This window comes from Danio rerio, chromosome 15 (genome assembly GCF_052040795.2).
Source record: "Danio rerio strain M-AB ecotype USA chromosome 15, GRCz13ab, whole genome shotgun sequence".
Lineage (NCBI taxonomy): Eukaryota > Metazoa > Chordata > Actinopteri > Cypriniformes > Danionidae > Danio > Danio rerio.
In genome coordinates, this window is record NC_141035.1 from 33843898 (window position 1) to 33870495 (window position 26598).

At 34.3% G+C, this 26598-nt stretch overlaps 2 protein-coding genes across 2 annotated transcripts; both read right to left on the minus strand.

Moving 5' to 3' along the window:
* Positions 1-1968: 1968 nt before the first annotated feature.
* On the minus strand, positions 1969-7065 carry lgals9l4 (lectin, galactoside-binding, soluble, 9 (galectin 9)-like 4). The gene is made up of 7 exons (NM_001039811.1): positions 6982-7065; positions 5111-5199; positions 4814-5018; positions 3009-3128; positions 2805-2893; positions 2522-2678; positions 1969-2289 (listed from the first exon to the last, which is right to left on the minus strand). The coding sequence occupies exons 1-7, from the start codon at positions 7015-7017 to the stop codon at positions 2140-2142; spliced, it is 846 nt and encodes a 281-aa protein (NP_001034900.1). The 5' UTR covers positions 7018-7065; the 3' UTR covers positions 1969-2139.
* A 5142-nt stretch (positions 7066-12207) lies between these two features.
* lgals9l1 (lectin, galactoside-binding, soluble, 9 (galectin 9)-like 1) lies at positions 12208-23245 on the minus strand. Its single transcript, NM_200072.1, is given in 10 exon segments — positions 12208-13558; positions 15297-15453; positions 15568-15656; positions 17907-17936; positions 18245-18274; positions 18363-18392; positions 20907-21026; positions 21145-21349; positions 21962-22050; positions 23146-23245. Coding segments are annotated over 10 exon segments (933 nt in total). The 5' UTR covers positions 23182-23245; the 3' UTR covers positions 12208-13411.
* Between the last annotated feature and the right edge of the window lie 3353 nt (positions 23246-26598).

Sequence of the window (26598 nt, forward strand, 5' to 3'; positions counted from 1 at the left end):
ATATATATATATATATATATACATACACACACACACACACACACACACACACACACACATATATATATATATATATATATATATATATATATATATATTTTTTTTTTATTGGTTTTAATGAACATACAAACGTCAACAAAAAAGGGCAAAGACAAATGTATCAGTAGACAAGTATAGCAGCAAAAGGCAAAGAGAAAAAAAATCAATAATTAAATAAAAATAAATAATAATAAAGAAATAAATAAACATACAAACAAAATACAAAAAACATAATACACAAAGTTATGACGTGGTTAAGGTCACACATATTATGAAAATACATCAGATGTGTTCATAGAGTCAGAGGATCATTAGAGGCATCCATATTTTTTGAAAGGAATAAATGTATATTATATAAACTGGGAGTTTTGAGAATTTCAATTTTGATATGAGAAATGTACCGAGGTGACTGAGAAAAACTGTAAGTAGAGCTCTACTGCCACCCTAACGTCATAATAAAAAGACTACAACAGATATTATGAGTTAGTCCACTCATAATCACCAGAGGGCGTTATGACCCTATAATATCATGGTTTTATGAAATGTTAACAGTAGGTTACCCTACTGCCCCTCTGATTCATTCATAAAATATTTTTTTCATCCATCATGGTTTTCTGCGATTGTTTTAACAACCATAAATGTTCCTCAATCCAAATTTATTATTAGCTGATCATTTTAATAGGAACTTTGCTTATCGTTGTTTATAGACCCCATGAAAGATGTGGAGTGTCACGGTGTAAAGTCAAACTCGTTTTAGTGTTTTTGACTGACTTGATCCCAGGCAACATTTCTCTTCCCACTCAACAATATTGGAGGAAATGATATTTATAGACCTACTAAAGTTTCTGTAATTGATTTTTAACCTTTCTTGATGTCCAATTTTGACAAGAAAATTCCAAATTAAACCACATTTTCTTCTGCTTTATTTAGCAAGCTGGACGCATACAAATGGGCCCAATGTTTTGTGTTTAAAATATATTTTCTGCGGGCGACGCACTGGAGCAGTAGGTAGTGCTGTCGCCTTATTGCAAGAAGGTCGCTGGTTTAAGTCTCGGCAGGGTCAGTTGGCATTTCTGTGTGGAGTTTGCATGTTCTCCCTGCGTTAACGTGGGTTTCCTCCGGGTGCTCCGGTTTTCCTCACAGTCCAAAGACGTGTGTTACAGGTGAATTGAGTATAGGCTAAAATTGTCCGTAGTGTATGGGTGTGAATGAGTGTGTGTGGATATTTCTTAGAGATGGGTTGCGGCTGAAAGGGCATCTGCTGTGTAAAAACGTGCTGGAGAAGTTGGTGGTTCATTCCACTGTGGGGACCCCGGATTAATTGGATGTGCTAAATTGGCAGTAGTGTATGTGAGTGTGTGCAAGTGTGTATAGGTGTTTCCCAGTATTGGGTTGCAGTTTGGAAGGACATCCACTATGTAAAACATATGCTGGATAAGTTGGCTGTTCATTCCGCTGTGGCAACCCCTGAATAATAAAGGGACTAAGCCAAAAATAAAATGAATGAATTTTTAAATGGGCTGAAGTTTTATTTATTTTTATTGTGCCGAACTCCATACTTGATTCTGATTGGTCAGTGCTAACATAATAACAACATACAAACTGATAAAACAAGCTCATCCTGGTGACTGCCTTATTCTTGCTAGAATGTATTTTTCTTCCCAAAAGAAGAAACTTATTTTAAACTCACACCAGTATTCTGCAGTATAAATTGCATAGAAGTGAATATAATCATTACACTATGACGTTCAGCCTCAACATAATTTACTACATATTATCACTTCAGAACAGTTTGAATTCAATCAAAACATGAGACCCTGAGGATAACATGGAAATTAAAAATGACATTATTCCACACAAAATTTTGTCTGCTTCCACCTTGATTTAAATGTAGAACGATTTATTCAGAGGAGTGTAAAAGAGGACACATCAAATGAAATCATTTTTATTGTTTATATTAGATACAAATACATATTGTATTATCAACAGTTTGACATGTTGATTTTTCTAGATCCACAAGGAGAATCTATATAATATTATCATATGATATAAACTTCTTAGTGGAAGTTTTAAACATGCACTTCCTGCAATCCTGGATCCTTATTTCACATGCACAAAAATCACCTCCACATTTCCACGGATTTCAAAGACGTCGATGTCCTCCAGTTCAGTGAAGCGGTGCTTGTAAATGTGTGTTTGCTTGCCATTCACAAACACATCATAATGATCACTGTGACAGGAGATTTTGACCTGAATCACATACAAAAACATGACAATAAGATGTGCTGTTTGTAATCATTTCACACAAAAATTTCATTTAAAATCATCTCCCAAAATGCTAAATGGTGTTCAATAAATGAATGTTAATTTTAACTAAGCCTTTCATAGTATCAGGCAGGCAAAGATTTGTACCAAAAATCTGTTTAATTTGAACTCTGTTGGAATAGAAAAGTTATAGGTGCTCTAAGGATGTGGGATCTACCTGAAAAAACTGGCCTCGGATAAAAGGCACAGGTCCATGTTTTTCTTCTGCCCCCCATTTCCCATTCTCCCAGGTGTTGCGGACAACAGCATTCTGATCAAAACGGCATTGGTAGTGAAATGCAATCCCATATCTGTGGCGCAGATTAAACGTCATCCTAATGAAGATACAAACATTAAAGTGGATATCTTGTCAGAAGTTATTATGACTTTTAAAAAAAAATGTTTTTGAACTATGCATGTTTAAATAACTTTTCACATCCACATTCTAGATTTCATTTCACCTGTCTGAGTCAGCTTTAGGAACTCCATGAATAACAATGTCTTTGCCAGACTGCAGTCCATCACTGATCAGGGTTTTATATGGGACGGTCTGAATGCAGTAAAAGGATTTTTGCAAATTAATCACAAATACGAAATATATGAAGTTCCAAAATATGAATGGCCAGTCAATTGCATTAAATTGTGGTATGCTATGCTGTACCTACCACAGGCTTCTGGTAGGCAATGAAATCCAGCTCCACCATTAGGGGCACTAAGATGGTGTCCACCAGAGTGAATGGAATACGGTGTTTATAGTCCGCTAAGTGTTGCCCATTCACACTTACCTACAAAGAGACATTACATACAGTAATAAGTAAAACAAAAAATATCAATCATTGTTCTTTATCATTTGTATGGATATCCAACACTATTTCACGGCAATTCATAACTTTTTGATTTAGAGGCTAATTCGTATGAATTCGTACGATCTCATTTGTACAATTTAGTATGATTTCCAATTTGCTAATCTAATTGATCTTTGATCAAAGATATACAGTTGAAGTTAGAATTATTAGCCCCCTGAATTATTAGACCCCCTGTTTATTTTTTCCTTTAATTTCTGTTTGAGAGAAGATTTTTTCAACACATTTCTAAACATAATAGTTTTAATAACTCATTTCTAATCATTGATTTATTTTATCTTTGTCATGATGACAGTAAATAATATTTTACTAGATATTTTTCAAGACACTTCTATACAGCTTTAAGTGACATTTAAAGGCTTAATTAGGTTAATTAGGTAGGTTAGGGTATTTAGGCAAGTTATTGTATAACAGTGGTTTGTAGACTCATTCATTCATTCAGCGAAATTACCCGTCAACTTATCCAGCACGTTTTTTTTTTGTTTTTTTTACGCAGCGGATGCTCTTCCAGCCGCAACTCATCTCTGGGACACACACACACACACACACACACACACACACACACACACACACACACACACACACACACACACACACACTTTAGCCTACCCATTTCACCTGTACTGTGGGGGAAACCAGAGCACCTGGAGGAAACCCACACAAACACAGGGAGAACATGCAAACTCCACACAGAAACGCCAACCGAGGCGAGGTTCGAACCATTGACCCAGCGACCTTCTTGCTGTGAGGCGACAGCACTACCTACTGCGCCACTGCTTCGCCCGGTTTGTAGACTATCTAACAAAAATATAGCTTAAAGGGGCTAATAATTTTGACCTTAAAATGATAAAAAAAAAATTTAAAACTGCTTTAATTCTAGCTGTAATAAAACAAATAAGACTTTCTCCAGAAGAAAAAATATTATCAAACATACTGTAAAAATGTCCTTGCTCTGTTAAATGTCATTTGGGAAATATTTAAAAAATAAGAAAAAATTCTAAGGGGAGTAATAATTCTGACTTCAACTGTAATTGTTTTGGTCATGATAATGAAGTTAACTGTTTTGCTGGTAAACTTATTTTATTTTATTCATTCTTTTTCCTTAAAAATAAGCTCAGATCTTTTAACAATTGATTTCCTGTTCACAGCAGATTTAAAGTTCTTACCACCCTGATCTCACTAGGAAATGTAACTACTTTATATTTTGACAGTTTAGCTTATTCGTACAAATTCAAACTGAAAATGTATGATTTAAAAAAAGAGGCGTGCACCAAACCACACCCCTAAACTCAAGCATCATTGGGGGATGAGCAAATTGTTTTAAAATGAATGAATGAGATCATACAGATTCAAATGAATTAGTCACTAAATCAAAAAGTTACTGATTGGCATGATATCACCAAGTTTGCTCAATAACTGACATGGACAGCTGATACTGAGTGAATTGTCATAATCTTTACAATTTTCTAAGTCTTTCACTGAGTGGAACATTACATGTAGAATTATTCAATCAGAAGTCAAACTCTGTCAGACAAATTGCTAAATTTGAAAAATACCACAGAAATGATTCCTCTTATTCCTAACTACTTCTTGTAAAGTCAGAATACCTTGTATGCCTCCTTGGTAACATGGATCTCAAGGGTGAACGGTTGGCCTTTCACAAAAGGACAGGTAGACTTTTCTTCTGGCCCCCAGTTACCTTTCTCAAAGGTGTTGAACACAATATGTGCAGGTCCAACATCAAAACATGGTTTAAAGTGCAGAGCGATATCAGTCCCGCACTTAGCTGCATGCTGGAGATTCACACCAAATCTGCAGAACACAGAACAGGGTCATATTTCTTCGACAATAAGTCAAACAACTAAAATAAAATTAGGTTGTCTTTTAAGAGAAATGTTTCTCACATGTCAGCATTAGGCAAAACCCGTCCAATTATGATAAGAGTCTTCCCTTCCTGCAGGCCTCCTAGTAGTGGACCAATGAATGGGATGCTCTTTGTTGAAGATAAACATAGAATAAGAAAATTAATTCATTTCTGATTAGATAGGACAACTCTAAATGTCTGCACACACACAAATGCATGCATAGTATGTTCAGTATGTGTGTATAGATTTTAAAAAAAGCGTTTTTGAAGTTGCATAAATGAAACAGTCATTTCTTGTCAAATTCAAACAATTACTTATTTGTACAGTACATATAAACACAAGCACATTAAGCACTTTTTTTTAAAGAAGGCATGGCTAAAAAACGCCACACCTAACCATACCCCTCATTGGAGGGATGAGCACATTATATTAAACTGTAAAAAAGAGATTACATAAATGAATACGATTTAGCCATTAAATCAAAAGTTATGAATTGCTGTGAGATTGTATTGACTATACAATATTTTGACCTAACTGCAAGCAAGATTGTTGCTGACGGATCTAAACATGTATAATTGATGTAATCCAGTCATGGAGTAATAAAGATGTACAACCATTTCTAAATCTTTAAAACTAATAATGGGTTTTAACCTGGTGATTATTCTATGTTGGTAAAACTACAGACTTCAGGGTATCTGATGGTTAAAACTAAAGGTTGAGTCCTTTTTTTAAATTTTCCTTTTTTTTTTTACAGTTTAAACATGTATTTCTAAAAGAGTAATAAATGTGGCAAACTTCACTTTAATATTTGGTGGACAAAAAAAAAAAAAAGATCTCTAATTTCCCTTAATCTAGCTTCGGTACATAGACTGTAAAACCCAACAGTCAACTTTATCAAATGAAATGATTGTGGTTATCTCAAAATTGAATGAAAGTTAATTCTACTCATTTGAAAAGAGTTTTGAACTCTGTTGAAGGTAATGAGTTAATTAAATACCTCATTACTTCAACTTAAATGAAGTTCACAGTATTCATATATCTTAGTTTTTTTACTCAAATGGTTTGTACATTCAAAATCTTTTTTTTAAACTTTTAATAAAATGAGGTGAAACAGTACAATTCTTAAGATTTCATTGCGACAGCTTATTTTTTTAAGTTCAATCCACATAAATTAGTAAAAAGTGTTGTTAACTTAATCGATTTGTGTTGGGACAATATGAATGAATTGTGTGGAACCCTGCATTTTTTACAGTGTAGCAATCGGTTTCCTCAAACGGGTTGAGTTGCCTTAAATTATTAGGTTTTATAGTACTCAGTTGGTTTGGTTTGTGCTCAAATTCCTTCATTTGCCCAAATGAATTAAGTTCACAGTACTCATTAAGATTAGTTTTTTTTTTTTTTAACACAAATGGTTTGTTGCAATCGTTTTCCTCAAATCGTTTGAGTTACCTTTACTCTTTGGGTTTTACAGTGTAGCTGGCACCAACTTTAGGTGGTAAATATATTTTATTCTTTAAACAAAATATATATTCCTACAATATATAATCTTAATTATACTCGATCTTATGAAATATACTGTATTCATATTAAATTCTGTATTCAAATGAATTTAGATGCAAAAACTTTTAAATGCCATCTGAAATTCTTTTTTAAAATGAGCATTTTTCAAGCTCCTGTGTGTTTGTTCAGTGAATCAACTTTTATGGCAATGAATAGGTTCTTTGGATTGTCTTTAAAGTGATATAACTGAACAAAAAGTTCAGGAGGCTGAGAAAAATGCTCATTTTAGAAGAAAATTTCAGATGTCATTTAGAGGTTTTTGCATTGAACTCTTCAATTGTCATCATCAATATCTACACCAAAATATTATTCTCATTTAACACCAAATATTAATATAAAACTTTACTTACTGGGCTGAGAAAAGGATGTTGCTGACAGTCTGCCATTCTGACAACTCTTGCTTTTCAGAGTCTTTAGCAAATCTTCAGTTGGATGTTCAAGACCTTACGGCTGTTGAAGCATCATGTTGAGGAGCTTAATATAGCGTGATATAAAGCCTGCCCAGAAGTTATACGTAAGCTCTTCATGCATTTCAAAATAGATAGACCTACCTGGAAATTACCTATGAATTTTGTCTGCCAATAATTATATGTCCAAAGAGAACTATCTATTCAGTAACACAAATATTGCTCTGTATCCCTTATTTAACAATGTTCTGTTTGTGGTCCTTGTGCTTCTCCTTGGTCAGTTTATCAGTCAATATTTTTTTTTAATATATATCAACATATTAATATATGTAACCAACCAATGATATATATAACCATATTTAAACAACCAACTGCACTCAAATTAATTTTATTAAATAGAACAGTATCAAAATAAACACTAGGAATGTAATTAAGGTAACCTTTTATAGCTTGAAGATTTCAAATGTTTGTTTTAAGCTGCAAATGACAAATGCGAGAATTTATTTCATTAATTTAATTTAATTTGTTTTTCATTGATTCATTCTTTCATTTCCAGTAATGCCATAGAAGAACCTTTTTTGGTTTCCCCAAAGACTATTTTAGCGCTATTTTGTTTTTTATGATATCTAAAGAAACCACTCACTAAAAAGGAAGTTTGTGAAATGTACAGGTCCTTGATGGATGCATGTAAAAGAGTGTGCTGTAATAGTACACATTAGGCGTGGGACAATAACCATTTTCAAGGTACACCACGGTTTTGGAAAAGTCAAGGTTCTAAAACCAACAAAATTTTCTACTACCATTCAAGGAATATGTAATTTTTTAAATATTTAGTTTTATGTTTGGGCGATGCGGTGACGCATAGGTAGGGCTGTTGCCTCACAGCAAGAAGGTCGCTGGTTCAAGCTTCAGCTGGGTCAGTTGGTGTTTCTGTGTGGAGTTTACATGTTCTCCCCGTGTTGGCGTGGGTTGGTGAATGTGGTACAGGTGAATTAGGTAAGCTAAATTGTCTGTAGTGTATGAGTGTGAATAAGTGTGTATCCCTGTGTTTCCCAGAGATGGGTTGCAGCTGCAAGGGCATGCGCTGCATAAAACATATCCTGGATAAATTGGCAGTCATTCTGCTGTGGTGACCCCGGATTAATAAAGGGACTAAGCTGAAATGAAAACAAATGAACTTTAGGTTAAAAAACATTCAAGCGATTTTAAACATTCCAGTTAATGGTAAGATGTGAAAACTCATTTTTATGAACGACATACCCAGCAAGCATTTTTTGGTTTAAAAAACGTCTAACTAGACGTCTAAATATAGCCTAGATGTCTAGGCTAAATCACGGCTAAATTTGGGCTGTCAGTGGAAATATAGACGTCTAAGCATAGCCCAAGTTTAGACTAATCTTCATTTAGACGGCTAATAGACGACAACATACAGTATATCCATCTGATAGCTGGTGAAATTTGTTCTAGGTTAAATCACGACTTAATTTGGGCTGTCAATGAAAATCTAATAGACGTCTAACCGTAGACCAAGATTAGACTAGACCTGATTTAGACGCCTTTTCAATGACCACATATATATATACATCTAATAGCTGGTGAATTTTGGTCTAGGCTAAATGGGTGAGAAATGCAAGCGCTGCATTTGCGCTCCGTAATGGGAAAAGTCTGAATGAACTGCATGATCTCAATAAAAGAGAAAAAAACAATACATGTGGCTGTGGGCTGAATGAAAAACTAAACTGCTTACCCCAAATGGATTTACTAAATATCATATGCTTTTACTAAATATATATATTTAAAGCGTTTAATGTCCCAATAGTGACTTGCTGTTCGATTTGTTATTAGTGCTACTTATAATACTGCTACATAATCATAATGTTGGCATGAGAAAACCAACATACTGTCATGCTATTTTAACTTAATTTGACAAAAAGCTCAGACCACCCTAGCAACCGCACCAGTAAAGCCTTTGCAACAACCATCAACTAGGCATCCACCTAGCAACCACCTATCAACTTCTGTGCTTCCTGCCAACTGCCTTTGAATCCCAGCGCATGCAGTCAGGTTGGCTTTCTCAAGCCAACATCAAAGTGTGTCAACAACTTTAGGTTCTAGTATTTTTTTTTTTTTACAAATATTTTTTTTCCAAAACTTTTTCTTCCCTTTTTCTATTACTTCCTTTTCTTCTATTTCTTTTCTTTACTCTTCTTCTACCTATAGGGGCCTATTGTATTTATTCCAGTTCTTATTATTGTTCTTCTGGCTTCCTCTTCTTCTTCTGCACTGGGAATCTATGGCATCCCTATGAACTGTTTGCGGCATTTGCGCAAACTTTGGCACACTGATAGAGGACAGTCTGATCTTCTAAACAGTGCTAATTTTCACCGCGTTTTATAGTTTGCTTTATTCAGCAAAGGAGCCCAGTTTGCTTTATCCAGCTAAGAAGCCCAGTTTGGGGCATTTTACTTTTTTAATTCAGGACAGAGATATGGCGGAGAGACATTTCGGCATGGGAACGAATATTGTTTACGAGTCGTTTCTATCTCATCCGTGGGCAGTTCCGTGTACGAAGAAAAATGGAAGTAAAAGAAAACAACGAAGAAGTGATGGATCAATTATAATTTGATCCATCACTTTTTGAAGCCATACATTGTTTTTATTTAACAGAGGACCACTATGGAAATAAGCCCAGGGCTTTATTGTGTTTTCATCCTCGACAGTTTTTTTTAACAAAGTGTATGGAATACTTTTTGTACAGTTTGTCTAAAATCTGTCAAATAAAACTCAATTCAATTCAATTCAACCACAACAAATTTGGACTCTCTAACTCAAACTCTCTAGTCCCACCACTTGTCCAGTTTCACTTATGTTTATCTTTATAACCTTTGAACCAAATGGGCTGTAATCAAAATTCTTTGTTCTTTATTTTTCTTGGCTCAAGTCGGTACAAATGCACTCTATGATGTCATTTTCTGTCATTAATTTTTTTTGCTTTTTCGGATTTTTCGTAAAACCTATCTGAACAAACTTGTCCTGAGCTGTTTTTCTGATTTTCAGCAAAACTGAATCACTTAATCTGCAGATCATGCGGTGGATCAAGATTAAGTGGATTGAACAAAACAAATAAGACCTGTATTGTTTCAGCTTATTTTAAACAAGTACTTTCAGCAATCAACAAAAATCTTTTCGTTTTTGTTCTTTTTAAGTGTTGAAAAGGAGTACAGTATGTTTAATTAATACTAATGTAGCATTCTTTTGGCATATACATTTCAACAACACAACTAATTCAAACTTAATAAGATCTAGGGGCCCTACCATACACCCGGCGCAATGTGGCACAAGGCGCGACGCAATTGTTGTTTGCTCGTTTCAGCTTGGCGCAAGAGTCGTTTTGACGTTTTGCACCACGCTAATTAAATAGCAAATGCATTTGCGCTCATATGTGCGCCCATAGGCACATGTTAGTTTATAGAAACTATAATAGATTGTTCAATAAACCAGAACAAAGACGGTCTTAAGTATAGCGCAGAGCACGTTAGCTTACACATTGCTTAATACACACACATATATATATATATATATATATATATTAAGGATATATAAAGGATATAAATATAAAGGATTAAAATATTACAAAACGTCATTTTCTAGCCTACATAAATATAGATACCATAGTTTTATTCCTTCTTCACCTCGGGGGGCTTTATCAGTTTGTTCATAACAATTTGATTTTGTATAATGTCATTATTATTAGCAGTATTATTTATTATATGCGTATTTATGTTTGTTTTATTAAAAACAGGCTTAGATTTGTCCACCTGTCAGGTTTTAGACCATATGGGGCACAGCATGTGTATTAGAATATAACTTTGTTTTTTTGTATGTTTTTTTGACATACACGTTATTATGGTTCATTTATTCGTTTGCTGGAAATTAAAACTGAATTTAGAAATAGTTTTGAAACAAATATTTGCGCTTAAAGGGAATGGGAGATGGGACTCTGATTGGTTTATTCTCAAAACACACGTATAAAATTCAACAAGAAAATAAGCTCAACCCTTTTAGACCATGCGCCACGGCACAAAGACGATTTTTCCGTCCTTAAAATAGCAAAAGCGGATTCCAGCACGCCCTTAATTATTTTGCGCCCTGCGCTTTGCACTTTGAGCATGGACCGTCAAAATAGAGCCCCTAATTCTTTCAGTAATAAGGACATTTGGTACATTAATTTCTTTTTACCTCAAAACTAAAAACTGATCACAAAAGAGTTTTCCTTTTTTTTTTTTTTTTTTTGTAATATCATACACTTATTATGCACCAAAAATCTCTCTGTAACATTATGAATGCTACCTGGAAATGACCTGAAAATATTATCTGACTAAAATGCAAACCAGGGTAAATGCACAGAGGATTACGTTAAGCAAAGTAGGCTATAAGAATGTTGCTAGATTAATGTTCTTGCCCTGGTTTGCATTTTAGCAGGCTGTCACATTATATTATCAGGTTATTTCCAGATATTAATATCTATCCACTAATACAAATATTCCTTTGTAATGCAACAGTGTTCTCTTTGTGGTGGCCGTCATGCTTCTCCTATCATACTTTTACTCTGTGTCCTTTTTTCTAAATTTTATTAAATGGCAAAGTCTCAAAAAAAAAAAAAAAAGAGTCACCTTACACAGAAAAAAATAATTTATTGGATTTAATTTAATTTAATTACAATTTGTTTTTAAGGTAAATGGTTACAAACAATTTATAAGGGCTGAATTTAAGCAAAGTAAGTTGAACATTAATAAATACTATTTGTTTGTTTAAATTTAGCCCTTAAAAATAGTTTGCAACAATTTAGCAAAAGTCTGTTTTTTTCAGTGTATGAAACTGAATAAATAACATTTTCAAATTTATTCAGATTTTTTTATGTTGATTTCCCCCAAACACTGTGAGGACAACAGCAGTCTGCCTAATTTTAGTTAAACATTCAATTTCTTTCATAGTATTATGATAATAAAAAGCATGCAGTTAATACATCTATTCTGATGCTTGCCTAGAATGGTAGTACTCTGCTAGTAAAAAAATTTATTGTACAATTTTACTGAACCTTAAGTTAGTTTTATTCTTTGTGGTAGTGTAGTGTATTTTAAATACAAACAATGTTAGTGACACCAAAACTTTAATGCTAAAATCTTTATTGTTTTTAAGCATAAAACCAGGTTGACGGTTTAAAGTTCACTATTAAATGGCAAGTGATATGACTCTACTGCCACTTTGATGTTTAATGTAATGTAACTTAAATAGACAGAAAACTGTTACTATGTCAGTTTGATTCACAGATAACTGTTATGACTGCCATTTGACAACACAAAATGAGTTCCTTCAATTTGACTGCCTTCACATTATTATAACCAAAAGAAAGTAGCATATTTCTTTAGAAAGAGTCTTGGTGAATATACCTGGACACATGGAATACTATTCATATAATAAATCAGAGATAACAAAAAAACATTTCAGCCCTGTTGAAATATTAAGCTTTAGAACTAAAAAACAGCAAAAATGCAGCAATACTCTTCTTGAAAAGCCTGGTTCATTAAACCATTCTGATTAGGAAACATTTTGATTGGACAAACAATATTGACCTTATTCTTCATATATGAGTGGACGCAGCCATTGGAATCTGCCTAAAGACTTCCGGTCTCCTTCACTTTTAGTGGTTTTTAGACATTAAAAACAGCTTGTGATGATGCTTGATGTTGCAAACTGGCATTTCCTTATTACATTCTTCTATTTTTTGTTTGTAAAACTAGTAGACATTTTTCTGTCATTTATTAGTCAATTCTATTTCATTGGCACCAGAAACAAAAGTTCTAAAACAATCACAAAATGAGCGCACTTCTGCATTAAAGAAAAGGTCAATAGGACATTCATTTCCATGATTATGAAATGATTTGCTGATTTATAGCTTTAAGCATGCATATAATGGTCAGGAGAGCTCAACCTGCTGCAACTTAGAAATACACAAATAGAAAAAACATCAGCAAATAAAGAAAACACCTTAATCGGCACACGTGTTGCAAATCCTCACAATGCAAACACAAATAGAAAACATGATGAAAATACCTTTTTTTGTCAAACCGGCAAAGATGTTTTCTTACGTTGAGTTCTCTCAGCTACCAACAGTTATATAAAAACAAGCAACTACAGAACATATTATATGTAAAGCTAAACCACATTAAAATAATTTGATATTAATTCAAAATAGCAAAAACTGTTCATGTTCACATTCAGTCATACTTTTGCATTGCAGAGCACAATAATTAGTAATGCATTCTCTTGTTTTTCTTTTAATCATGATTTCCATCTTAAACAGACGTCTCTGCTAAGCCTGCACTGAAGTCAGCTGCAGATCTCCACAAATCTCTAAAATGTCGATGTCGTTCAGCTTTGTGTAGCGATGTTTGTAAGTGTGTTCTTGTTTGCCATTGACAAAGATATTGTAGTGCTGGGGATTACAGGAGATGGTGACCTGCAACACAAATACAAAACAAACAAGTATAGTTAACATTCAAGCCAAAATGAATAAAACTACAAAGTTCTCAAACTCAGTCCTTGAGGTCCGGTGTCCTGCAAATTTTAGCTCCAATTTGCCTGAACACACCTGCAAGGATGTTTCTAGAAAGCCTACTTTAGTAAAAGCTCATTAGCTAGCCCAGGTGTGTCTGATTGGGGTTGGAGCTAAAATCTGCAGGACACTGGACCTCCTGGACCGAGATTGAGAACCCCTGTTTTAGAGTAATGTGAATGGCTTTTGTTTGTTTCGCATGCGTATATGCAGTTTGTATTGTTTTATGGCAACAATAAGTCATATCCATAGTAAAATGTACATATTCATCTACTATTTAAGCTTAAAATTTCTATCTTTAATTTTTCTAGTCTTATTTTTCAGACAAGACAGTCTTCAAAATATGTTTTCCAGATGTACAGTTGAAGTCAGAACAGAAAAAATGAATAATGGCAAAAGTTCTATTCTATATCTAAATAAAACTGACAGACAGCAACCTAAGAATTGTGTGGCAAGTTTCAATATAGTGGACAGATTTACATATTTGGGTATAAAAATTGCACATGAATTAGAAGAAATATGTAAATTATGATCTGGAATATGATTATAATATTCAGTCGAAGTCAGAATTATTAAAAAATTAAAAACTGCTTTTATTCTAGCTAAAATAAAACAAGACTTTCTCCAGAAGAAAAAATACTGTGAAAATGTCCTTACTCTGTTAAACATAACTTGGGAAATTTTTTAAAAAGAAGGTGAAAAAATTTAAAGGGGGTTAATAATTTTGATTTCAACTGTATGTTGGCTATCTGCTCATATATCTTTTTAAACTACTCAGATTTATACAATTTAAACCACACAATGATACCTATACAAAAAATATAACTGCTTTCAATGAAGGTGTCAAAACTTTTAAATGTTAAATAGCAGTGTTTTAAAAACATGTTAATGTTATAACATTAAACATGGTAGTAATTAAACACGGTAGCCCGCAATGCTTATGATAGAGATGTGCTAATGCATGTTTAAAAACAGCTAAAACGTGCTTAACATGTTAAACATGCTAATGTGTGTTATTTTAGTATAAACATGCTAATTGATATGACCAACATGTTAAAACATGTTAGTATATACCATAAACATGCTGATTAATACTAATAAATGTTCTAGTTCATGCTTATGCTAGCTGTTATTAAAATGCTCATTCATGCTAGAAGTGTGCTAAAGTACTTTCAAAACATTTAACAGTGCTACAACATACAAGCAACATTCTGTCCTGCACGCATATAAACAAACTGAAAACATGTTAGCAACATGCTAATTAAAGTTAAACTTGCTAAAACAGGGTACCCAATCCTCTTCTACTTTCCTGCAAACTTTAGCTCCAACCCTGATCAAGTACAACTGAACCAGTTAAATATGAACTACAGATGTGTTTGAGCAGGTCTGGAACTGAACTTTAGGTAGGACACTGAATTTAGCCCCAAGTTGTTCCAAACATTTATGAGTTTCCTTTTTCTCCTATACATAATATTTGAACAAAAATTGTATAAAAGTCAATGGCTGTGGGATTCCAACATTCTTTAAAAAGTGTTTTGTGTTTTCTCAATCTGTTTGGAGGGTATACTTAAGGTTAATAAACATTTAAAGGTAAACAATCTCTTTAAAAGCAACAATTTCATATGTTCAGGGTAAGTTCTACCTGAAAAGGTTGTCCTTTGTGAAATGGCAGCCCTCCAAACCGTTCCTCCGCACCCCATTTCTCCATCTGATTGGTGTTTCTCACAACAACATTCTCATCAAAACGGGGATTGTAGTGAAACGCAATCCCACTTCTGTAGCACAGGTTGAATATTATGCTGATGGAAGCAGCAAAATGGCGGAATTAATTTCAATAAAGCAGATTTACAAAATGATTTAATAAGAAATGTTAGTTGAAATTCAAACAACACTGTTCCAATTAAATGTCTAACCTTTTAGCATTAGGGTTGACAACTCCATTGATGACAATGTTTTTGCCTGGGTGAAGTCCCCCATTCATGACCGTTTTGTGTGGGATAGTCTAAGTGTGGGTGACAAAAAAGATATATTTAAAAAGAAGTGTAAAAATGTACAAGTGAAGTCAAATTTAACATAATAGTTTTCCTGTGGAAAGTTTTTTTCTTTTTGTTTAGTTGAAATAACAGCAGGTTTTTTTTTTTTTTTTTTTTTTCAAAATAATTTTAAGGGCAATATTATTAGGCCCTTTACAGAACAAAACTACTGTTATCCAATAACTTGCCTAGTTAACATAATAACCTACTTAAGTACTTAAATTGCCCTTTGAGCCTATTACTATCATGCAAAATAAGCTAATAATATTATGTACTGTCCCCAGATCAAAGACATAAGAAATTAGTTATTAAAACTATCATGTTTAAAAATTTATTGAAAAAAAAAATGTTTTTGTTAAATAATGCTCAATAAATATTTTTACAAATATTTACATTTCAGAAAAGGGCTAATAATTTTGACTTAAATGGTATATTTAAGTTATATACTGTAAGTTATACAAACTTATTACAATAAAAAATGCATATAAGAATAAACATATTAATAATTATAATTATCAGTCAAAAGTTTGGGCTCAGGTTTTTTTTCATGTTTTTTTTTATATTCTGTTCATCCTAACGACATTTATTAAATGTAAGAAAATTTTAAATTATAAAATATTTATTTATTAAATATTTATTTATTACTTATTGCATGTAGTTTCAAATAAAATGATTAATCCAGTCATTATTGCTTTTATTACTGTTATCGTCTTTATTATTAACAACAACAATAATAATAATAATTATAATATATTAATTAATAGTTAACATTAGACTGATTTCTGAAGAATCAAGTGACTCTGAAGACTGGAGTAATGCTGAAAAGCTTAAAATTTATCATTATTTAATTATTTTACAGGAATAATTAAATTAAATTACAAACTACTTATAAACATCTATTTTATAATGCAATAACATTTCACAATTGTACAATTTGTACTGACTTCTACTGACTGATATATATAATACATAATATATTTAATACATTATATATATATATATATATATATATATATATATATATATATATATATATATATATATATATATATATATATATACATATATATACATACATACACACACACACACACACATATATATAAATTTGAAATATTTAACACGTAAAAAAAATTACGCAAATAACACAATTGCTGTTTTTTTTTTTTGTATTTCCTGTTGTGGCCGACGTGTGTTTAGGGACGGCTCATGCATAGAGGCGACATAGGTGGCCGCCTTGGGCAGCAGAATTGTGAGCAAACCCCCAGGCCTTACTTTCATTCGCAAACTGATCACATTCAGGTTGAGGGCGGTGTGATTGCTGTTTGCCTAGAGCGCCAATTCAACTTGCTCCAGTGTTTGTTTAACGTGCAAAGAAATTTGTATAAGACCAAGAACGTGCTTTTAGAAGGACAGTTTCAGTACAAAACAATGTCGCATCACTAGGCTATCCTGTGATGCCTTCAGAGTTTCATGCAATTTCAGATGTTTAATTTTTAATCTTTAGACTTTAACTGCAACTCAGCAGTTCACTCTCATTCAGCATATTTTCCTTCAGGATGTTTTAATGGAATTTGATACCACATGGAAAACAGAAAGAAAAACCTCCGCATTTTGGGACTTGTGTGATCCTTTAAGGTAATCAAAAATCGCTGTTTACATGGTAGACTCTTAATCAGTATTATCTTAATCATAAAAGTAGAGTATTGGTGTCCATGTAAATGTAAAATGTCAGCAAAAGTGTCAGATAAAGTTGCAAGCTGTCAAATACAGCCCTATTCTCTGCCTTCAAGCTGCTTCCATGAGCCCTCACATTTCATAAGTTTGACGTGTTTCCCCCCTACATGCAACTTTTGTAAAGTGTCTGCTTTACGCTGCTGTGTCAAAATTTGATGAACGCGATCATGCATGTTGATGAATCTGTAGTGATCCCTCACTCACTGTCTGCTATACAGCACGCGTTGCTGTGCGTGTGTGTCTGTGTGGGTGTAGTCCACTCAGAATCCAACATGGAAATCATTTTTGTTTGTTATTGGCATTGATTGTTTTGAAATTCAAATGGCACTTACATGCCTGTGTTTTTATTTCTGTGATAAATACGGCATTTCGGGATTACATATATATATATATTCTTGCCAATTTTTCTTTTTCTATTTGTGCAAAGCGTTTTACATTCATGTGATTTTGATATCATTTCCTGTTGTGAGAGCTGCTCTTACATAGTTTGGTGCAGACGGGAAGGCAGGAAACTGTAGGGAAACACAATTGTGCACAATTATCACTTCCTTACAAAGGGAAAACGCCACAAAATCACATGACAGTGATGAAAGATAAGTGAAGCTGGAAATATGATGCATCATTAAGATTAATCTACTGTCAACAATCTACAAAATTCGATAAAGTGTCATTTACTGTTTTCTAGAAATATTCTTCATTAGCACTTTCAACACCCACAGCTTTTGTAGAGCGCTAAATGAATCATAAAATACATAAAGATATGACCTTTGATCTCATAAGGTTGTCACATGATGTATTTCATGACTTATTGACCACTTACCCCACATCCTGGAGGTACAGCATACTGAGGCTGTAAAAGAGGAACAGGAGAGGTTTATGACAGCTGACATGAAGATAATAATGTCCTTATTAATTAACTAAAGATATTTCCATCTCACCGCATAGCCTGCTTGGGGAGGAATGAAACCCTGGAAAAAGAATAGAGTAAGTGCAAAGGTACTGCAGAGTTATACTGTAACTTAAGTTTAGCTGTGAGCTGATTTTACTGTGACAGGGTAGGACTCACTGGAAAGGCTGGTTGTGGACATCAACATGAACAGTTTAAACACCGGAGTTCATAAGTAGTTAAGGATGAGTTAATGATGATGTGGCCGTCCAAGTAAAGTCATGACATATTTGTCATGAGTTTAATATAAATAATAAAATACATTAACAGCTCATGAGTTCATGATGGTTGCATTTAGCTTAATCTTGAATGTTAATTAATACATTAATTAACAACATGTAGTATCAAGTATCTTATCATTAATTCATAATAAAGTAATATTTAGATTACATATTAATACGTTATTATTCATGTACCGTTATTGTAAAGTGTTACCAAATGTATTTCTACTAAACCATTAAAGGCTACAATTTGTCAACATAGTCCAAAGAATTCTATATAATTGCTACTCATTTTTTTCATATAATGACCCAGCCTCATTTTTAACAATACAATAATGCAAACATGCAAATTACATATTAAAGAGTTTTAAAATTGTCTAGACTGTTGACATATAACGTCATTTACAGTGACTTTCATTATGTGCTTCCAGTAAAGTGCTTTGAAATATGCATTTTTGTTCGATGTTTGACGTAATCTCAACTGATACACGAAGAGAGGGTGGGACATGTTGCCTCTCTCCTTAAAAAAAAACAGCCAATAGCATTGGTTTGCTCTGCCAGTGACAGTGGTTGAGCTCAAGCGCATCAAATGAAAAGCTAAGGCTGTTTCTCAATATACTTTTTTTGGTGTTCTTGCGTCCTCGTGTTCTCATGTAAAGTCATCATCTACCATCAAAGTTCAGTTTCAAAACTCAAGACCGCATAAATGGAGAATGCGTGAAAGTTCCCGAATGTGTTCTTGATATCGAGGACACATCTATGCAGACTTGAGTACAAAACTAAGATGGTCCCGGAAGTTATTGCAGCTGAATAAAGAAGGTGGGAAATGCAGTGTTTTACATAGAGTTTTTATTAAAGTTCAGAGATATAACTTATTTATCTCAGGAGTTTTGCTAAATAAATTAAGGGTGTCACGATCACCAGCGATTCAGCCTGTGCAGATAAGCACACAGCAAACGAACTACATGTCATGAACCACTCATACACCTGGCCTAGATTCTCATGATTGCAGACAGTCACAGCTGAAGCTACTCATGAACTGATTACTAGGACTATTTATACAGTACACACACACACACACACACACACACACACACACACACACACACACACACACACACACACACACACACACACACACACACACACACACACACACACACACACACACACACACACACACACACACACACACACACACACACACACACACACACACACACACACTTCAGTGCTGAGTCTTGTTATACTGTTTGTGAACATTTTAAAACATTTTCCTTGCCTTGCCTTCCGTATTTTTTAAACCTTGCTTTGTTTTGTTTGTTTCACCCTGTCTGCTGCCTGCCTGTCTGTTATATGACCACAACTCTGGAATTGCCTGTATACGTCTGTGTTGACTGTTGCTTGCTTGACCATTGTGTTTAATAAACCTGCGTTTGGATCCGCTGTCAACGTCACTTAACATTACAAAAGGGTATTTATTTGATGAAATTCAAATTAAAATCTTTTTTAATTATATAGTATATTAGTATATTAGTATATTTGTAAAGTTTTTGTGCATGTTATTTGCATTGAAAATTGGAACAGCAATACTTTATTGTATGAATGCTGTAATGTTAAAATAATTTTCTCTTAAAAATTTGTGAAGGTCACATGACCATCAGGAAGAACGTAGCATCTCGTTTCTCACAGGACACATTCTCTGTTCTCGGGGTTTACAGAGTTCGTTCTTTCATGGTAAACTTGCAAGACTCCTCTCCATGAGAACGCAAGTTCGACTTCTGTGTTCTTGGAATTCAGAAACAGCCCAAATCTTACATCTTGAGGGTGGTGATGCATGTTTTAAAGAGAAACTGTTGTTTGGGTTGACATAAATGAAACCGTTGATCCATTTAGGAGGAAGTGACAAACTACAAGCTTTACATGTTTATATCAGTTTTTTACTTTCTAAATGCAAATTGTGTCACTTAAGACATCTTGAAAACTGACAATACCGATACTAACATCTAAAAAATTTTATTTTAATTTCATGAGACCTTTAAGACAGATTTATTTAAAAATCTAAACTTTAAACAAGTTTTTGTATTCTCTAAGGCATTTAAAGCTACATCTAATCTCAGTTTATATCGTCATGATCCTTGTAGCCTGGTTTATAAATATAGTGATTCATGTGATGAATTACTCTCAGAGTTGCCCTTTGATTTCACACATCATTTCAAAACATACTAGCAAATGATTGCCAAAATGGCTCAGAAAAAGGAAGTCATTTGTGAGAAAAGATTTGTAATGACCACATGTGCATTTTTTTCCCTTACCGCAGGATTCTGGAAGGCAACAGAGTTCACTTCCACCATTCCCTCCACTGCGACTGTGTCGACCTGAGTGAATGGTATACGATGTTTGTAGTCCATAAAATGTCTGCCATTTGTAGATATCTAGACAGATCCAGAAAAGTAAGAAGAGGTCAAACTCCTGAGATATTAAACCATTTATAACTCAATGGGGCTAATGCTGTTTAAAAACACTTCAGAAACGGAGTGAATGTACTTGTACCTTGTATCTGTCCTGAGCGACAAGGATCTGCAGGGTGAATGTTTGACCTTGAGCAAAGGGAGATTCATACTTGCGCTCCTCTGAGCCCCAGGTCCTGTTCAGATATGAGTTGTTTACTACATAGTCAGTGTCCTCATAGCGTGGGTTAAAATGAAGAGCAACGTTAGCCTCTGAATGAGAACCACACTGAAGGTTCACATGAAACCTGCAGGACAAAGAACAATCAAAGGCTTTGAGTCAAACTGAGGACGTGAAAGTGTAATAAGGAAATGTGACAAAACAAGTTTCTCAATAGGTCGATAGTTCTAAAATATTGCAATAATCAATAAATGACATTAAATACACTTCAAATGTTAAAGCAAAACACACACACACACACACACACACACACAGAGTATTATGGGCAAAATAAATTGTGATTAAACGCATCAAATATTGTGTGTACATACATTTACTATGTATATGTCAGGGGTGCCCAAACTCGGTTCTGGAGGGCCAGTGTCCTGCATAGTTTAGCTCCGACCTCCTTCAACACACTGCCTGGAAGTTTTTGTATACCAAGAAAGAGCTTGATTGGCTGGTACAGGTGTGTTTATTTGGGGTTGGAACTAAAATATGCAGGACACCGGCCTTCCAGATCATATATATATATATATATATATATATATATATATATATATATATATATATATATATATATATATATATATCCATATATATATATATATATATATATATATATATATATATATATATATATATATATATATCCACCTAAAAACTTTTGTTTTTGAAAGCATTTTATAATACTCCTCACCTGTTAGCACCTGGTAAAACCCGTCCACTTATGATAATGCTTTTCCCATCCTGCAGGCCGCCCTGGATTGGGCCGCTGAATGGAATTCTCTGTTTAGATGTAAATATTAATACAAAACATAAGTAGGCATACTGGTAATCCGATAGAAAATGATTACTACTTTTCTAACCACAAACCTATGTCCAATTTTCAGCTATGAATATTGTTTTAGTCTGCATTTTGGCCAATAAATGGATAGAATTACTTGGTAAGCAAGAAAATGAAAATGAAATTAGGGCATGTGAAAGTTTCAAATTACACTCCTTTCCTTCAGCAGGTGTTTTGTGTTCATTTCAAACACCTTATTCTGGCTGTCCAAACTTTTATTACTTCACAGTTAGACTACTGCAATGCACTTTACGTGGCATCTCAAAATTACAACTTTTTGTCAGTGCAATAGCAGAGTGGTTAGAGCACTGACTATGGTGCAGAAGTGCTCTTGGCTCCTGAGTTTGAATCCCGGATCCTCAGTTGAGACTGAAATGTAGAGGGGACAGTGCAACACTTTGCCCCTTGAGATTAGAATTGCTATTCAATTATAAATCCCTCCTAAAAACGTACCTGTTCAGGTTGGCCTTTTAATATTATATTATAAATCAGAATTCATGTAAACTCCTGTGAATATCATCATTTGAATATCAATGATTGTCATTTTTACTTAAATGTGCTCCATTCTCACATCTAACCACACTGTAGTCTGTTGGCCTAATTGTGGTGTATGTTTTCTTAATGAATTCTTTTGTAAAAGCGTACACAATCACTGTGATAATATGCCCCGCAACTGTGCAACATGATAATATAATATTTATTAAAGTATAATATGTGTTTTTTGCTTTAAGGCAAACTAAATAAAAGGATATAATCAGAAATAAAACTTTTTTTTTTATAAAAGTGACAAGTTGCACAAAGCATCTTCTTTTACATAATGAAATTTAACCTAAAAAAAAAAAAATAACGTAAAAAGAAAGTTGCTCTATGCCCCCTTTATTATGGAATTTGCAGCATTTTTATAAGCAGGCAAAATATTGCGAGTAAAAGAAAGGTACACTTAAAACAGTCCAAAACACAGCAAATAGGAAGTATTAAGAAGACACAAATGCAAATTCAGATTTTTTTCAGAACACAAACAACTATTGGGAACTTACCGGGTTATAGTAAGGCGGTTGCTGGTAAAAAGCCATTCTTCCAGTTATTTTTTGTGCAGCTTCAAGTGAGCAGACAAAACCGATGGACAAAGCCTAAAGAAACTCCTTCTGAACACAGTGGTAAAAAGAACCACCCAGATGTCCGGTTTATAAAGAAAAACGTGTGAGGTTTCACTTTCTCTATTTACGATAAAACAGGAACTAGGCTGAGGTACAGTATGGGGTAGAATATATTATTAAAAAATGTAGTTAAAACTGTATCCTTGTTGATCAAGATAAACGTTTATTAACATAACCAAATCATTTTATAATCAAGAGGCATATATTGCAATATTTAGTAACAACAACAATAACAACAACAACAACAACAACAACATCAACAGCAATAATAATATAATAATAATAAAAGCCTATTGATGTACGTTTTTGAGGTCATTGCAGAAAAGTTAATTCGATCAGGAGGCTGCTGGTCCAATTAAAAACGGGTGCGAAATATAGGCTAATGTATTTGAGCCCACACTTTTTGAAAATATACTGTAATTTCGCCATTACTAAGCACAAATTTACCATAAAATGTTATATTAAAGATATTTAAAGTAAAATATTATTTAAGTTATTGATAACTATTTACCAGTGGTAGCTACATTTCTATTTCAAAAATACCTCTATTTCTAAGTCCAAGTCATAAAATAACCAATGATGAGAAGAATATATTGTAATATTACTAACATTCAATAATCACTGAACATTTTCTACTTGTTTAGAATGTTAAAAAGCATGACAAAATGTGGACAGACTTGAATAGCAGAGACATCTAAGATATTAACTGCTATTACTCCTTCAAATATTAAGCTTGACAATCTTGGAGGAGAAGAATTTAGAAATGTTTTATCATTTTGTTTTGAATTTTTTTTGGGCATATTTTTTAAAACAACTGAGTCTAAAATATATTTAAGTAAATGATTAAATCTATATAGAAGTCTGGAAGAGGCTATCAGTCAGTATCCTTTCATACAGAAAAAAACTAAAATAAATTTGTATCACCAGCATTCAGCAAAATCCATACTTGAAACAATACTGCCTACAACTATGTGACACCTATTCATTGTACATATCGCTGTCAATTTTATATTGTCGTTGTATTTGCACAGTCTGTATTTTGCACTGTCTGTATTTTGCACTGTCATTTTATTTGCACTGTCGTTGTATTTGCATCTGTATTTTGTACTGTCTGGAGCCAGCACCTAAGCTTTTCACTCATCATAGCACACGAGCTGCTGTTGATGTGACAATAAAATTGATTTGATTTGAAGTATAGAAATAATAGTCTATGCACAAACACTCAACAAAATCAAAAATGTAGAAAGATTCACCCTGTTTTTTCCTCCCCATACTGTAATTTATGACAAGCAACAAAAATAATTTCTACTCAGTTGAAAACAGTAAACTACAAATAATAATAATAATATTAAATCCCTGTCCAGTGTCTGCTGTAGGGAAAAGGGAATTTATTTTTATTACTTTTGTGTCTTTATTTTTTATTAGAAAAATGTTTAGAGCAACAACAGATTAATTAATCTTATTTTTTGTATGGTACCATGTATTGACCAAGTGTACTTCTTCTTTCTAAGAAGTTGCACACTTCTAAGAAGGAACTTCTGACAAGAGGGAAACAACAGCCTTTGCTCCAGACTGCTGTCTAAAAAGAAGTCTAGGCATGTCACAAGGAGCTGGATGCTTATAGAAGTTGTGAAATACATTAAAGATACACTTAACTGTTCAGTTCTGGTATACAGAGAAGGGTTGCAGAAAGAGAAAGTATGTTTGGTGTACAAGAGCCAAAGGTATGCAGAATGACTAAGTCGTTTTTAAAAATCTGCGGATTTCTGCGGAATTATTTTGGGAGGATCATAACTAAAACTTAATATGTAAAATTAAATATAATATCTTTCTAACTTTTATTTAATGTTTAAAATGCAAATCCACTTAGATTAGATTTGGTAAACAAAGCAAGTCTCTCATATACTTTAACATATCTACTAAAAGACTGAAACTATTACTGTACAAACAGCCTTGTACATAAATCAGATCAACATTTTCATATTAGTCAATAATATTACTTTAAATAATTAAAAATTGAATAAAAATAGATATACACACATTTACTCAAGCAAACAAACAGAATCAATGATGGGGTAAAAATCTGCAGAAATCAGCCAAAAATATGCGCAGATTCCGTGTGGGCCCACTGATAAATGACGTTACACCAATACTCCACCTGTTAATATCAGTTGTGTATATATGCTGGAGTCAGGGAAATGTAAGTTCCCCTTCGGATGGGGAACTTCAATGGGATAGTGGATTTAATGGGAATTTCGTTGAGAAAGCCAATCTTCTAAAAGAGTATGTAAACGGCCCAATGAATTGGCAGCATCAGCTTGCACACCTGATGCTTGTTGCAATCAGTTAGGCAATAAAAGCACAGGAAAAGCAAGGAGATGCATCCTTTTTTCTTCAGAGACATCACAGCCTCGTCGATAAGGGTTCCTCCTGCTGATCATCAGCGATTCCGAGCACACGAGATCAGTCTCCCGGTCCAGATTGTGATACACGCGTCGGCAAACGCGCTTTCAAGCTGGGTTTTCTCCCTTGCCTGGCGTTCTTTGGGTCCGGTCCTCCAGAGCGGTTTGTATATTGCACTTTCACCTAAAAGAGCAACACAGTCGTGCAGCGCATCCTTTTCAGAATGTTGCTTTGACCGTGGGTTTCTGGATGCAGTGGTTTCCTGTCCCCGGATGATGGGCACGAGCACTGCGTTGCATGTCTGGGGGTCCAGCTTGTTAATGCGGTGCTCACGGGCAGTACATTCCTTCACTTCGACGACATGTCTGTTGCGCAGTTAAGATTGCGGATCGCTCTTGCAAAAGAGCCACCCACCCCAGATGTCTCCCTTTCAGCAGTTGGGCGCTCTGCCAGATCTGAGGGCTACAGTGGGAGTAAATCTCTGGGAGGACCTCTTGCTCCTCTACGCGCTCTATCCAAGCTTCGAGTGAGAGAAGCGCTTGCTCTCCTTAGAGAGAGCACTTTTTCCACTTCCCCAGATGTGACAGCCCGAATTCTGCCAGACTGGGACGCTTTGCCTTCCAGCTCGCAGGTTCCATGCATTCCGCCAGTGGCTCACAGGTACTGGGAGGACGGTCTCCTTTCTCCCACTCCTCAAGCCCCCCCTCTGGAGTGTGGTGCGAGGTGAGAGTGAATCTTGCCTCTAGCTCTTTAGCAGGACCCGCACGCATCCCGGATCAGCACACCAACTCCACGCTGGCCCACTGCTGGTACATCAGTGATTGTAGCGATGAGTCCAATAGCGAGAGCTCTGCCTGCCTGGTTAGCGCAGACCAGCCCTTTGCGATGGCTTAAACGCACAATCAGACTTGGCTATGCGATTCAGTTCGC

What these genes read in the sequence shown, in the direction of transcription:
- lgals9l4 (NM_001039811.1), bottom strand. Translation starts at nt 7,017, where the DNA reads ATGGCAGACTGTCAGCAACATCCTTTTCTCAGCCCA. An exon ending in TTACCAAGGAGGCATACAAG is followed by an intron (nt 3,129 to 4,813) that starts GTATTCTGACTT and finishes GTCTCTTTGTAG; the next exon opens with GTAAGTGTGAATGGGCAACA. An exon ending in TTGCCTACCAGAAGCCTGTG is followed by an intron (nt 2,894 to 3,008) that starts GTAGGTACAGCA and finishes TACTGCATTCAG; the next exon opens with ACCGTCCCATATAAAACCCT.